Below are 12,675 nucleotides of genomic sequence, written 5' to 3' on the forward strand. Positions count from 1 at the left end.
ATTTGTCAATATATTAAAGCTGAATTTACGGGTTACCTTTTTATGTTTCATTTTGCTGACCTAAATTAGTTGTGGTTTACTTATCTAGAAATATTTCCTGCTTTCGGTTCATAGGTACATTCAGGGCCATATTAAGGAAAATTTTGAGGGTATCATTGCATGAGAGTAGCAAAGCAGGTGGCGCTTATAGATACATATTCGGTAAAGTTTACCCACACCACTCTCGTGGGCTAGCTGGAGGCGCTTTTAAACTCCGGATACCCCTATTTTGCCAAAATCCACCTTTAATTTAATTTAATTAATAATATTAAACAATTTTTTTTCTGTACCAACTATAAGTGAATTCTGCCAAAGGCAAAGTACAGTGTTTTATTAGAGTTAATGTATATAAAATTTCTGGTACTAAGTATAATGAATCCTAGAAAAATAGCATTTCGAGGTAGGGTAAAAGGATGGGAGATGGACCAGGAGGGTAGACGGTCCACTCAAAATATCCGGCAAGGTTTGGCAACAGGGCAAGACTAACCTGTCCCGTTTTGTTTCTTAGCGTCAGTTGCCTTTGAGATGGCGACTGGAACGCATTATAACGCACCTTCGCGAATTTTTTATATCAGTTTAAGAATCTTATTTTTTTTTTTAAATCAGGTAAGTTTATCCGATATTTGTTGGATTAGTGTTTAGATACCATATACAAGGTGTACTAGAGAGCACCAATCGTAGCTCTAATCGGCATATTTTAGATGCTAGACACTGGTCCATCTATCCTCCTATTTGAGGATAGATGGCTTACTTAAGTGGAGGAGAGTTGGACTAGCCCATTTTGTTTTAGGATTATGCTCAATAAATATATCCGAAAACAAAACGCACCTAAAAGAGGTTCTTGGACGGCTAGAGCATTAGGTAATGCAGTTGATGCTGTGAAGAATGGCGGTATGCGCATTAACGAAGCCGCGAAAGCATTTGGGATCCCAAAAATAAATTTTAAGCGCAGATTAAAAACGAATCACATCGATAGCTGGAATCGTCTGGGGCCAGATTGTTCTTTGAGCTCGAACGTCGAAACAAAAATAGTCAATCACATAAAAAAACTGCAAAAGGCAGGCTTTGCACTCACCAAAAGAGAAGTAAGAACCATGGCGTTTAATTTAGTTAAACGATTGGGGATTCCAAATAAATTTAATAAAAAAGAAGGTATATTAAAAAAAATAAAAACCACATTGCTAATTTATTATCGTCTTTTTTAGTTAAAGCTGGCCAAAAATGGTTAGAACTGTTTTTAAAGCGAAGACCTGAAATTTCAATCAGAAACACCTCAATTGCGCGAGCTTTGGGAATGTCAAGAGAAACCGTTAATAATTACTTTTCGGATCTACAGAGAATTATGACTAAACACAATTTTTATGATAAACCCGGGCATATATAATACAGATGAAACAGGATTACAGCTAAACACTAGGGCTGGTCAGGTACTAGCCAAAAAAGGATCAAAATGTGTTCCAAGCGTAAGCCCTGGGGAAAAGGGTGAGACAATTATTGTCATAGCATGATGTAGCGCAGAAGACACATTTATCCCCCCATATTGTATTTTCAAAGGAAAAAATAAAAAAGAAGACTGGCATGAAGGTATGCCACCGGGTTCTAAAATTAGAATGCCGGAAAAATCTGCTTACGTTAATAGCGAGATTTTTTTAAAATGGTGAAAATGTGTTCGTAACATATTTTCTACCAAGAAGGCCCTCGGATAAAACTTTACTAATAGTAGATAGCCACGCGTCCCATACGACCAACCTGGACCTACTAGAATTTGCTAAGCAAAATGATATAATTTTGTTTTGTTTACCATCGCATACCACTTTCAGTCTCTTAATAGCGCCTTCTTTAAATCTCTTAAAAGGAACTTCTACGCTGAATGCCGTTTTATGGTTCAAAATAACCCAAACAGGGTCCTTAATCGTCTTTAATTTGGTAAGCTGTTAGGTCGAGCATAAGGAAACTCAGCAACTGTTCAAAATGCGGCCTCTGCATTTAAATCCACTGGGATTTATCCATTTAATCCATTAGTTATCCCAAAATATGCTTTTTTAACACAGACACCCCTTGAAAGTCCTGAAACAGAAACATTATCGACGGTCCAGATGGATAACTTATCAGTTAGAGCTGAGTCTCCTTAACCAGGCCCCTTCGGAATTCAAAATTTAAAAGCCTTACCCATCAACCCTAACAAGTCATCAGTACCTGATGAATATATAACTCCCGGAAAGGCTCTTGATGAAGTAACGCCTGTACCTGTTTTCGTAAAAAAATTTCCGAAGAGATAACAGCTAAGGAATTTATAACAAATAAGAAAGATGCATAACTCAAAAAGAACGTATAACCTGTAAGAAAATTAAAAAGTAAGAGAAAGGTGAGTAAATCTTCAGTGTCTGAAGATAACGTTACTCTTGATGACAGTTCCAGTGGTGAAGAAAACTTTAGTGATTTAGAAAACGAATGTGTCGTTTACAAAGAGAACTATAACCAAACGTCTAAAAAAGACGAATGGCTGCAATGTATCATTTGTAAACGTTGGTTACATGAAACTTGTTCTGGCTTCCTTAACCTTTGCAATAAGTATGGAAAGACTGTAGCCACCAAAAAAAAGAAAGTATAGCATGATTCGTCTATCCTACCTCTAGTGGTCCATCTCATCTCCACAGAGCAGGATAGATGGCCCAAGGACATACCTGTCATTATGTATATTTTTTAGTGCCTAGAATTAATATTTTTAATTCCTAATTATACCAAAAGAAATACCAATGTTATGTTATAATATATAATATATTTTTTTCAATTTTGTTATTTTTTTTATTAAAGAAGCACGTTTAATTTTTTTAAATGTGGTCCATCTCTCTTCCTTTTACCCTAATTTAGGAAATCATGAAACAAAGAAAAGCAGTCAAAAATTTAAAAAACCTACATGACATGAAAAGCCGTCTCAGCATGATGGACCATAATGAAAATAAATCTCGCGTCAATAGGGATTCAACTACCTAAGAAGTTTTATTGCTTATTTATCTTGTGTAAATAAAAAAATTACAGTTTATATTTTTTCCAAAAATTTCAACAACACACATATGGGGATTAAAATGTCTTATTAATTCTTGATTTTTTATGAGATATTTAATATAACATTAAATTTATTTAATTCCCTTTTTACGGTCATTTAACGTAATTTGGCAGTTTTGAAAATTTTTCAAAATTTCAAATTGTAGAAAAATAATATTTTTTTTTTTAATCACAATTTAATAGTGCGAGGGAAAAAAACAGAAAGTGAGAAACAATTACGTTCACAGCACAGTTTTGATTTCAAATTATATTTTTTCTTATTAACAAAATCCCATCTGCATGGCGTTTACCCAGAACCTCCGATTAATTACACCGATATTAATAATTGAATTATGTCAACATGCACTTCATCAAAATGAAATCACCACAAACAATCGAGGTGATCTATAAACCTGACGATGGTTTCGGCAAATATAGATTAGATTAATATTAGATTCATAACAGTCAGGCCATATAACAAAAGGTAATCAAGAGTTCTGGTGTATAATATTTAAATAATAAAAGCAAATATGTTTATTAGGGTGAACAGGCTGTTGCTGTTTGAATATGTCAAATCAATCAACAAGTAGTATATCGGTGTTTTCATATGGTACACAAATGCCAGAAAATGGTACTTCAGGTGGAATTTTTTTCAAATATTTAGTCTTTATGTAGAGTCGAACATACAAAGTTAAAATTAGCATAGCAACTGATTAAAACATCAGTGGTCCGCAGCGCTAACACCGTATACCAGCAATAAATATCAGAAAGCCGGTGTACACTTGTCAAAATAAATTTGAATAATAATCTTAAGCGGCGCGCAAAGAAAAATACCAAACGCAAGTCCGAGGAATCACATCCTGTATATCATAAAACAGTTGTTGTTGTTATTGATTTATTGGGTAATATTTGCATAATATGTGCATGTATATGTGAAACACTCATAGGAATTTTTTTAATAAAAGGCTTTGTTGTGGTACACGTAAGCGAGAAAGAATGACGTCTGGAATCTTTACTATTTCCAGATGAACTTACAGCATATTTCCACCACGGAGGATTTAAAAAAAAAGTTTTTTTTTTCTTTAGAAATGCAGGATTTTTAAAATTTTGAATATTTCAGGAACTTGAAGAGGTTTGACTTTCTAGACGGGCTCATTGGACTCGCAGGAAATCATCATTATAAGATGATTACTTAAAATATGAGGATGAAGAAAAATTAGGAAATTACACATTTTTTTATTACAAATACATTTCTACTACGTTTTAGTTAATACAGGGTATTTCAGAACTATGGGATCAAACTTCTAGGGGTTGTTCAGTGCAACAGAAGAATCCATTTGATTATAGGAACCCATGTCCGGGAATGCGTCACTACGTCACTACGGCCCTAAGATGCGTTAAAATTTATAAAAAACATTAATTACCTAAATAGGATCTGCTGCATTTATTTTTAACTTTTGTACATGATACCATAACAACAATTGTTTAAAATCAACGCTTATCAATGTCAGTTCTCAATGTCATGTTAAAAAATTTTATAGCTTACAATTTTTAAATATTTATTGCTAATGGAAAACTTTACCAATCAAGAATTGGCGGATATGCATTTGGTTATCCCGAACGACAGCATCCTGGATACAAAAAGTTTATTGCGGTTGATCGGTGGCTCGCTGAGACAGGCTGATGGCAGGATGTTTAGGACCAAGATGCATGATACTGGTGTTGCTCGAACCGTAAGAACGGTCGAATTTGAAGAAGTGGTGCTTCAGCGAGTTGCCGATGAACCATCACATACGATGAACGATAGCACACGTGACATCGCTAAAAATATGAATACGAGTAACACTTCTCTCTGGCGGGTACTACACGAGCAACAACTCCATCCTCACCCCTTCCAGAAAGTTCAAGGTATGACTGTAGAGCCGATTATCATCCTAGAGTTCAATTTTGTCGATGGCATTGCCCAACCAAATTTTTTACGATATGTTTTGTGGACCGATGAAGCCTCTTTCACAAGAGACGGTATTTTTAAGAGTAGAGAGTAGGAATAGCTATGTTTGGGACGAAGAAAATTCTAATGCAATTTTTCCAAGAAAACATCAGAATCTGTTGGTCTGTCAACGTATGGGCAGGCATTGTTGATGATTATTTAATTGGGCCATACCTTCTACCGGAACGGTTACCAGGACCTATTTATCTGCGTTTCTTGGAGGAAGTTCTCCTAGAACTCCATGAAAATGTTTCACTAAAGGTTAGACAGCAAATGTGGTTTCAGCATGATGGAGCGCCGGCTCACTTTGCTGTACAAGTACGCGATTATTTGGCTCAGCGGTTTGGGCACCATTGGATTGCCAGACGTGGAGCAGTTTCTTTACGATTTTACGTGTTCTACCCGATTTAACGTCGCTCGATTTTTTCTTGCGGGGACATGTAAAGTCTTTAGTCTACGAAACTCCAGTTCAAAACCAGGATCAAATTTTTAGTGTAGTCCGCCGAAATCATGTGCGGCGTTTAAATCGGTGTATTGAGGTTGGAGGAAGACATTTTGAACAATTGTTGTGATGGTATCATATACAAAAGGTAAAAATAAATGCATCAGATTCTATTTAGGTAATTAATATTTTTTCTAAATTTAAACGCGTCTTAGGGCCGTAGTGGCGTAGTGACACATTTCCGGACATGGGTTCCTATACTCAAATGGATTTTACTCTTGCACTGAACAACCACTAGAAGTTTGATCCCATAGTATTGAAACACCTTGAATATCACGTATACTTTAAGATTATGTCATCGAAATAGGTAGAAAATTAAACTGTAAAAAAATTTGTAAGCATTGCAAGAAAAAAGTAAGTACATCGCTAGGCTGTGAGATATGTGGATGCAGGTTCCATGGAAATTATGCTTTTCAGGCAAAAGTCGCCTATCAAAGTGAAACAAAATGAAAGGCAACTTTTGGAAAAGTGAGGTTAAGGAAAGAAAAACAAGCACAACAGAGAAAATATTATTTCAAAATATGAAGGAAAAGAAATTAAAAGATATACATTGAGATACAATTCAGAAGCTGTTAAGTCCATTTAAGCAGGCTATTGAAAAAAAAATTAGTGGTCTCGAGGCTTCAGTTCAACACATCCTTAGGGAGAGAAATATGGCGTTGAAACAACGAGTGCAGTCTTTGGAAGGTAGGTAGGAGGACTCTGAAACAAACGATCAAATTAACAATGGTATTATTTATAAGTATCTGTATAAGAGAACCCAGACCCTGTGAAAGTTGTGCGAATGATAGGCACCTGAAATGTCCTGGACTGAAACTTAACCTGAAATGACTGGAGTAAATTCATTAACTGTGACCTACATGTTGAGGTGATTTAGCAGACTTTTTGTAAAAATAATTTTTCAAATTAGCAACTTATTGGTCTAGTTGTTTCCCTAAGTCTGCAAGCGCCCTTATATCGTAGAAGCACAGTTCTTTTGACAGCACTTCTTAGACGATAATTTTTATATTTAGTAAGCTAATTTTCCTGTGGAAGTTGTCATTATCGCTTTGGTTCCTTTCCAGGTATAGTTTTAGTTCCAAAGGAATATTATAGTACTGAGCAGTTCTTGCTATTGAGTCTAGTTTTTAAAATTTGTTTCAGCCTTTTGTCACATTCAGGTGTTATTCATTTTTTATTATCGATTCAATCGTGTTCCCATTTTCTATCTAAAAGCTATTGTGTTATAATATTCCGTTTTGGATGTTTAATTCTTGACACTTATCTATCTCAAAATGCATCGTTATACATCGGCGAGAACTCAATATAGAGCATATGATTTATTTTAATCAGCCAGGTAATATTGTTTTTATTTTTAAATCGACAGTCATATCGATACCTCAGTTCAATAACGTAACAAGTCAAAAAAACTTAAATTTGAGTTATTACAAACAACTCGTATTTAATACTTTAATTCATAGATGGCGCTCCATAAATCTGAAACAACTCGAAATCGGTCGTTGTCATAGTTCGATAGTGTAACAACTCACTTGTTACAGTATTGAATTATATTGATCCCTATCTCATTGTGACGCGTGCATTTCGAATTGTTACAGTGCTCTTAATGAGTGAATTTACGCAAAACAAAGTGAATAAAGAGCCCTTTGAGTCTCGTGTTGAGTTGTTATTACGTTTAGCGAAAACCAATACCAAGACCGAGGAAAGTTCAGCGGTAAGTACATTAATTTTATTATTTTTCTTTATTTCGAGATAACCTTACTTTGTGCTTAGTTTCAATAGGCTTTTATAATGTATGCACAACTCACAATTTTGATTTAGATATTGATTTTTCTTTCAATTCTGTTCACAATGTTTTAGTAAAATGTTTTTAGGTAAAAAAAAAATTATGTTGTAGGAACTATTACCGAGACTATCTAGACCTACGGATAATGATACTATATGCGAAAGTATTATTAATGAGAATAACTTGAGTTTACCAAGTCACTTAAAGAAACATTTTTCTGGTCATGAAGATAATATAATTTTATTACCCGAAGATGATTTACGAGGAGCAAGTAAATATATTGCGGTTAGTCTTTAAATTTAATAAGCTTGTTGCTTTTTTTAGTATTAATCATAATATTAAATTAATTTAGGAACTACCATTGTTACCGGTAGATAACTGCCTAAATTTTGATAATGCGCACAGTACTTTTGCAAACAATAAACCTAGTACATCTGGCATTAATAGACAACTAAAGAAGACATTGACTGAGAACTGGTCAAATAAATACATAGCAAAAAATACAGTGAGTTCATAACTTTAAATAAGTGATATTTTCTTTAATCAAGAATTGTGTTTTAGGATTCTGACAGCTTTTATGAAGATAATGACGACAGTATTGCAGACAAAGATTACCAACCGTCATCCCTTCATATCCTTTTAACACGTCATAGTTCTGAAGATACCGAAAACAGCAATTATGAAAACCAAAATTTGTCTTTAACCCTTAAAAAGAAAAAAAGTTAACCAGAAAAAGAGTAAGGGACCCTAACAGTTAGAAAAAAATATTAAAAAAATAAAAAGGAAATTAGGAGAAGAATACATAAATGCGTCAAAAAAGAAAATGGAAAAAAGAATAATGCGAGAGTCGTGCAATGAAAAGTGCAGAATTAGATGGCCAACTAAAATATCGGAAGATCAACGCAGAAATATTTTGAATGCTTACTGGAAATTGGGGTCAATAGACAGACAAAGAGGCTTTATCAATGCCTATATTTCTGAAATTACCCCAACTTATAGAAACAAAAAGGAAGGTAGTAATAGATCCAAAAATCTTAAGTACACCTTACAGACTGAGGATAAGGTATATCAAGTATGTAAAACATTCTTCAAAAATACATTAGGTATCAATAATCGGACTATTTTTACAACTACTAAAAAAAAAAGATGAGCAAGGTTGTCTGTTACTTGATCAACGAGGAAAACATGGGAAGCAAAGAAGGATTAAAGAAGAAATCATTCAAGGAATACGAGACCACATTAAGTCATTTCCTAAAAAAACATCGCATTATTGCCGGGAAAGAACAAACAAAGAATACCTGGATGGTAGCTTAAACATTGCTACTATGTATCGCCTTTATGTGGAACGTTGCAAATCGTATAATAAAGATGCCGCAAAGTTGTCTATGTATTCAAATATATTAAATACAGAAACAAATATTGCTTTCCACGTTCCAAAAAAACATCAATGTGGTCTATGTGCTACCTATATAAATGGAAATGAAGAACGAAAAACTGAATTAAAAAAGAATTACGAAAATCATTTAAGGAAGAAAGAACTAAGCAGAGAGGAAGAAACTAAAGACGCTGAAACAGCTAATGAAAATACCCAAGTATTGTGTTTTGATCTTCAGGCAGTACTTACTACACCTTGTGGTGAAATAAGTACTTTTTATTATAAAAGAAGTCTGTCTTCCTACAACTTTACTATCTTTGACATTAAAGACAAACTGGGACACTGTTTTTTCTGGTATGAAGGGATCGCGAAGAGAGGAGCAAATGAAATTGGGAGTTGTATTTATAATTTTTTTAGAAGTGACGCCTGCAAAAGCGAAAATGTTATTTTCTACTCTGATAACTGTGCAGGGCAAAACAAAAATAAGTTTTTATGCTGTTTGTACCTTTTCTGTGTAACGCATAAAAATAAAATCAAAACAATTACACATAAATTTTTAGAAAAGGACATACCCATACAGAATGAGGGTGACAGCATGCATGCCACAATCGAAAAAGAAAAAAAACGAGTTCTTAAAAGTGGCCCAGTATACATTCCTGCACAATGGGTAACTATTATAAGATCAGCAAAAAAAACTAGAGTGCCTTACAAGGTTAATGAAATCAGTTGTCGGGATATTTATGACCTGAAAGCATTAAGTACGGCTATGAGTAATAATTTTGTAAAAAACTCTAATAGCGAAAAAGTTATTTCGAAGGATATCAAGGTATTTAAGGTAGAGAAGGTGCATCTAAATAAAATTTTTTATTAAACATTCTATGCTCAGGAAGAATTTAAAACTCTTAATATTAAACAAAATAATAAAAAACTAAGATCTGAAAATCAAGAGAAGGAAATTCAGTTACAACCCGCATTTAAAAAACCTCCTTTAATTGATAAGAAGAAAAAACAGGATCTTTTAAGTCTATGTCGAGATAGTTCCATCAAACCTGTTTACTGGGAGTTCTTTGAAAATTTACCAGCAAGAACGGACGAAGTCGAGGATAAGTTATCTGAGTCAGATTCAGATTAGTTTTAAATAATTATAATTTTTCGGTAAAAATTTAATTAAATATTTAAAACTGGTTACAATTATGTTTTGTTTTAAGTTTTATTTTTTAATAAAAGAATTTATTTCCATATAATTTAAGTTTTATTTTAGACGAAAACTAAATTATACACCAATAATTAATTATAATTTTTAAGAGCTAGTTACATATCGCAAATTGAAAAGAAAAATTAGTTCAATAATGTAACAACTAAACAAAATTTCAAATTTCTTTTAGTAAACAAAAAATATTTAAATGGTTTTAATTTGATAAGTTACATCCACCCACCTTTTTACTAAATCCCTTTATGTGCACTCACGAGCGTAAAAGCTAAAAGAAATATTTACAATAAATTGTATAAGGATTTGCTTTCGTTATTTTTCTCAAATATTGCTTTTATTAACTTATTACACTATTGAACTGAGGTATCGATATAATATAGCTATATGATAACACTGTGGTTGGTAACAGGTGTGGGTTATTGGTCTTCCGCCGTTCAAAGCATGTAACCTGACTGTCGAGACCTAAACTTAAACCATATTGAGGTCTCTTAAAGCGAAATGGACAAATTTTTCCAATTATTGTTTCTAGCACAAATCCATAATTTGTAAAGTTTTATCTTGCTTGAGTGGCTTGTACAAATTATCCATCTTAATAGCAATACCTCAATTTGAGGGACATATATTAAAAAATTTAAAGCACAAGTTACAGCAAAAAAAAAATCTCGTTATTGCCATTGTTTACCACAGAAAAAACAACAAAACAAAAAAAAAACAACTGGCATATCAGGTGCCGCACATTGGTGAACCCGCGCCCGAGACAAAAATGGAAGTTCGTAACGAGTTTTTGCAATTTTTAATGGATAAATTGGAAAGACACAACGCGCCGGGAAAACTGTAAATGGAAAAATACCTTATCTTTCATTTGACAGCGCTCCGCGCGCCTTTATTACTCGATAGCCTATTAATAAAAATGTCGCTATTTTTAAATTATTGAAATATTGTTTTTTTATTATATTGTCGTTTTTTTCTTCAAAAAATAAATATTTATGGTTGGCTAAATATTTTAAATAAACAGCATTTAGAAAATATCTTTCGGTTTATTTCATGAAAATGTCTAACATTTACATCTCAACATTTATACAGGATGTTGTCAATTCGACCCTTAACATGGTGATGTCGGAATCTATAGTAGATGGTTAAATTGGAGCAAATTTGAGAATTTTTGAGCTTTTCAATATAATTTTGAAAAATATTAAAAATATCGAATGGTTTTGAAGATATTTGAAAAAAATACGAAATTTTAAGAAATCGATTTTATTTTTTTTTGTTTATTTCTTATCCGATTTTAAAATAATTACAATTTTGCATCACCACTTTTTTCGTGCTTTATGATGGTGTTTTCAATTTTTTAACGTTTCGCCATTGCCACTCATCATCAACTCTGTTTTTTCTTATTAGTGCCAATTTTAAAATCTTTGCAAAATTTCCTTTATGACAATATATCACAAGCAATATTTTTTTTTATTTTAAAAAGACAAATTTTAAAAAAAAAACTAAATTTACCGCAGTAGGCTGTACATAAACTAACAAGACAATAATTATTTACAAAAATATTGATGATACTAGCAAAGCTCTAATTGAAGAGTCGGCTCGAACAACGTTGTAACTCGCAAATGTTATGAAATCGACTTAATCATGGAATAACGTTGTATGGCACCTAAAGCAACTGTATGATCCCTCTCTTTTTAAGTATCCCCCCTTAAATCAAATATTTTAGTTTGCCATTTTGCCGATTTCCGCGGAACAAAGTTGTAAGTAGTAGCGCACGAGATTGTTTGGAAGATTATTGTTACATTTTTGACGTCTGTGGTAAATTTATAGCATTCGTTGCAGAATACATTAAATCGTGGTAAAAAACGCAAATCTAACATTGCTCAGTGGCAAAACAATAAGTCAAAGTTAAGCTAGAGACAAAGGAAAAGAATATCTAAGTAAAAGAAAGAAGATGATACAGGTAATCGGGACCAAAAGAGGTAAGTCGAAAAACGTTGTAACTGTTCTATTTTGGCGCCGAAATTTAACTGTCATGCGTTCGCAAGGTTTCTATAGTTATTAGGTTTCTATAACCTACATATTTGGCATTATAATTTTTTTAATGTCCTTATGTCATTCATAATATTACTAGTACCATATCAATTTTCATCATCGTTTCATTATTGCCTTCGTATAGACATATTCTCTTGCTTTTCAGAATATTGTATGCCGCTGTAAAAGGGGATATTTTGCTGCAAAGCTAGAAGGCAATAAACGTACGAGTTTTTAAAAATTTAGAAGTCTTACTTATAATGAACAATCCCAATTTCTCGCATACCAATGTATTAAGATACGTGAACCGATAAGGCCAAAAGTAAAAAATCAACCAAATCCACGCCGGAAGTGTACAGTTTTTTATTATTTACCTCTTGAGCAAGATAAGATACAAGTTTGCCAAAAAACTGTCACAGATACCCTTAGAGTAACACCCCGAAGAATACAAATGTTAGTAGAAAAATTGAAGAATAATATTGACATTAAATATTTCCGAGGACGTCATACCAATCGGCCACATGCTATTTCAGGAAATGTCAAAGAGTTGATTAGGGAACATATTTTGTCTTTTCCTAAACAGGAAAGCCACTACTCACTATCAAAAACTCATACAGAGTTCCTGTCCAAAGATCTCAACTTAAAAATAATGTATAAGCTCTTTTGTGAAAAATATCCAGAGCTTAAGAATATATCAATCAGGACA

General features: G+C 33.1%; 1 protein-coding gene across 3 annotated transcripts; it reads left to right on the forward strand.

Annotated features, from left to right (window-relative positions):
• Positions 1-5,047: 5,047 nt before the first annotated feature.
• LOC126739194 (uncharacterized) lies at positions 5,048-9,884 on the forward strand. Of its 3 annotated transcripts, XM_050444758.1 has the most exons (7): positions 5,048-5,664; positions 5,732-5,930; positions 5,994-7,287; positions 7,471-7,644; positions 7,712-7,864; positions 7,921-9,560; positions 9,621-9,884. In XM_050444758.1, exons 6-7 carry the CDS (start codon positions 8,685-8,687, stop codon positions 9,864-9,866), a joined length of 1,122 nt encoding a protein of 373 aa, XP_050300715.1. In that variant the 5' UTR covers positions 5,048-5,664; positions 5,732-5,930; positions 5,994-7,287; positions 7,471-7,644; positions 7,712-7,864; positions 7,921-8,684; the 3' UTR covers positions 9,867-9,884. The 3 variants fall into 3 exon arrangements, with proteins under 3 accessions (XP_050300715.1, XP_050300714.1, XP_050300716.1); XM_050444757.1 differs by having other exon boundaries at positions 5,994-7,630; positions 7,684-7,864; XM_050444759.1 differs by having other exon boundaries at positions 7,921-9,884.
• The last annotated feature ends 2,791 nt before the right edge of the window (positions 9,885-12,675 follow it).

The sequence above is a fragment of the Anthonomus grandis genome, chromosome 8 (assembly GCF_022605725.1).
Source record: "Anthonomus grandis grandis chromosome 8, icAntGran1.3, whole genome shotgun sequence".
NCBI classification, from domain to species: Eukaryota; Metazoa; Arthropoda; class Insecta; order Coleoptera; family Curculionidae; genus Anthonomus; species Anthonomus grandis.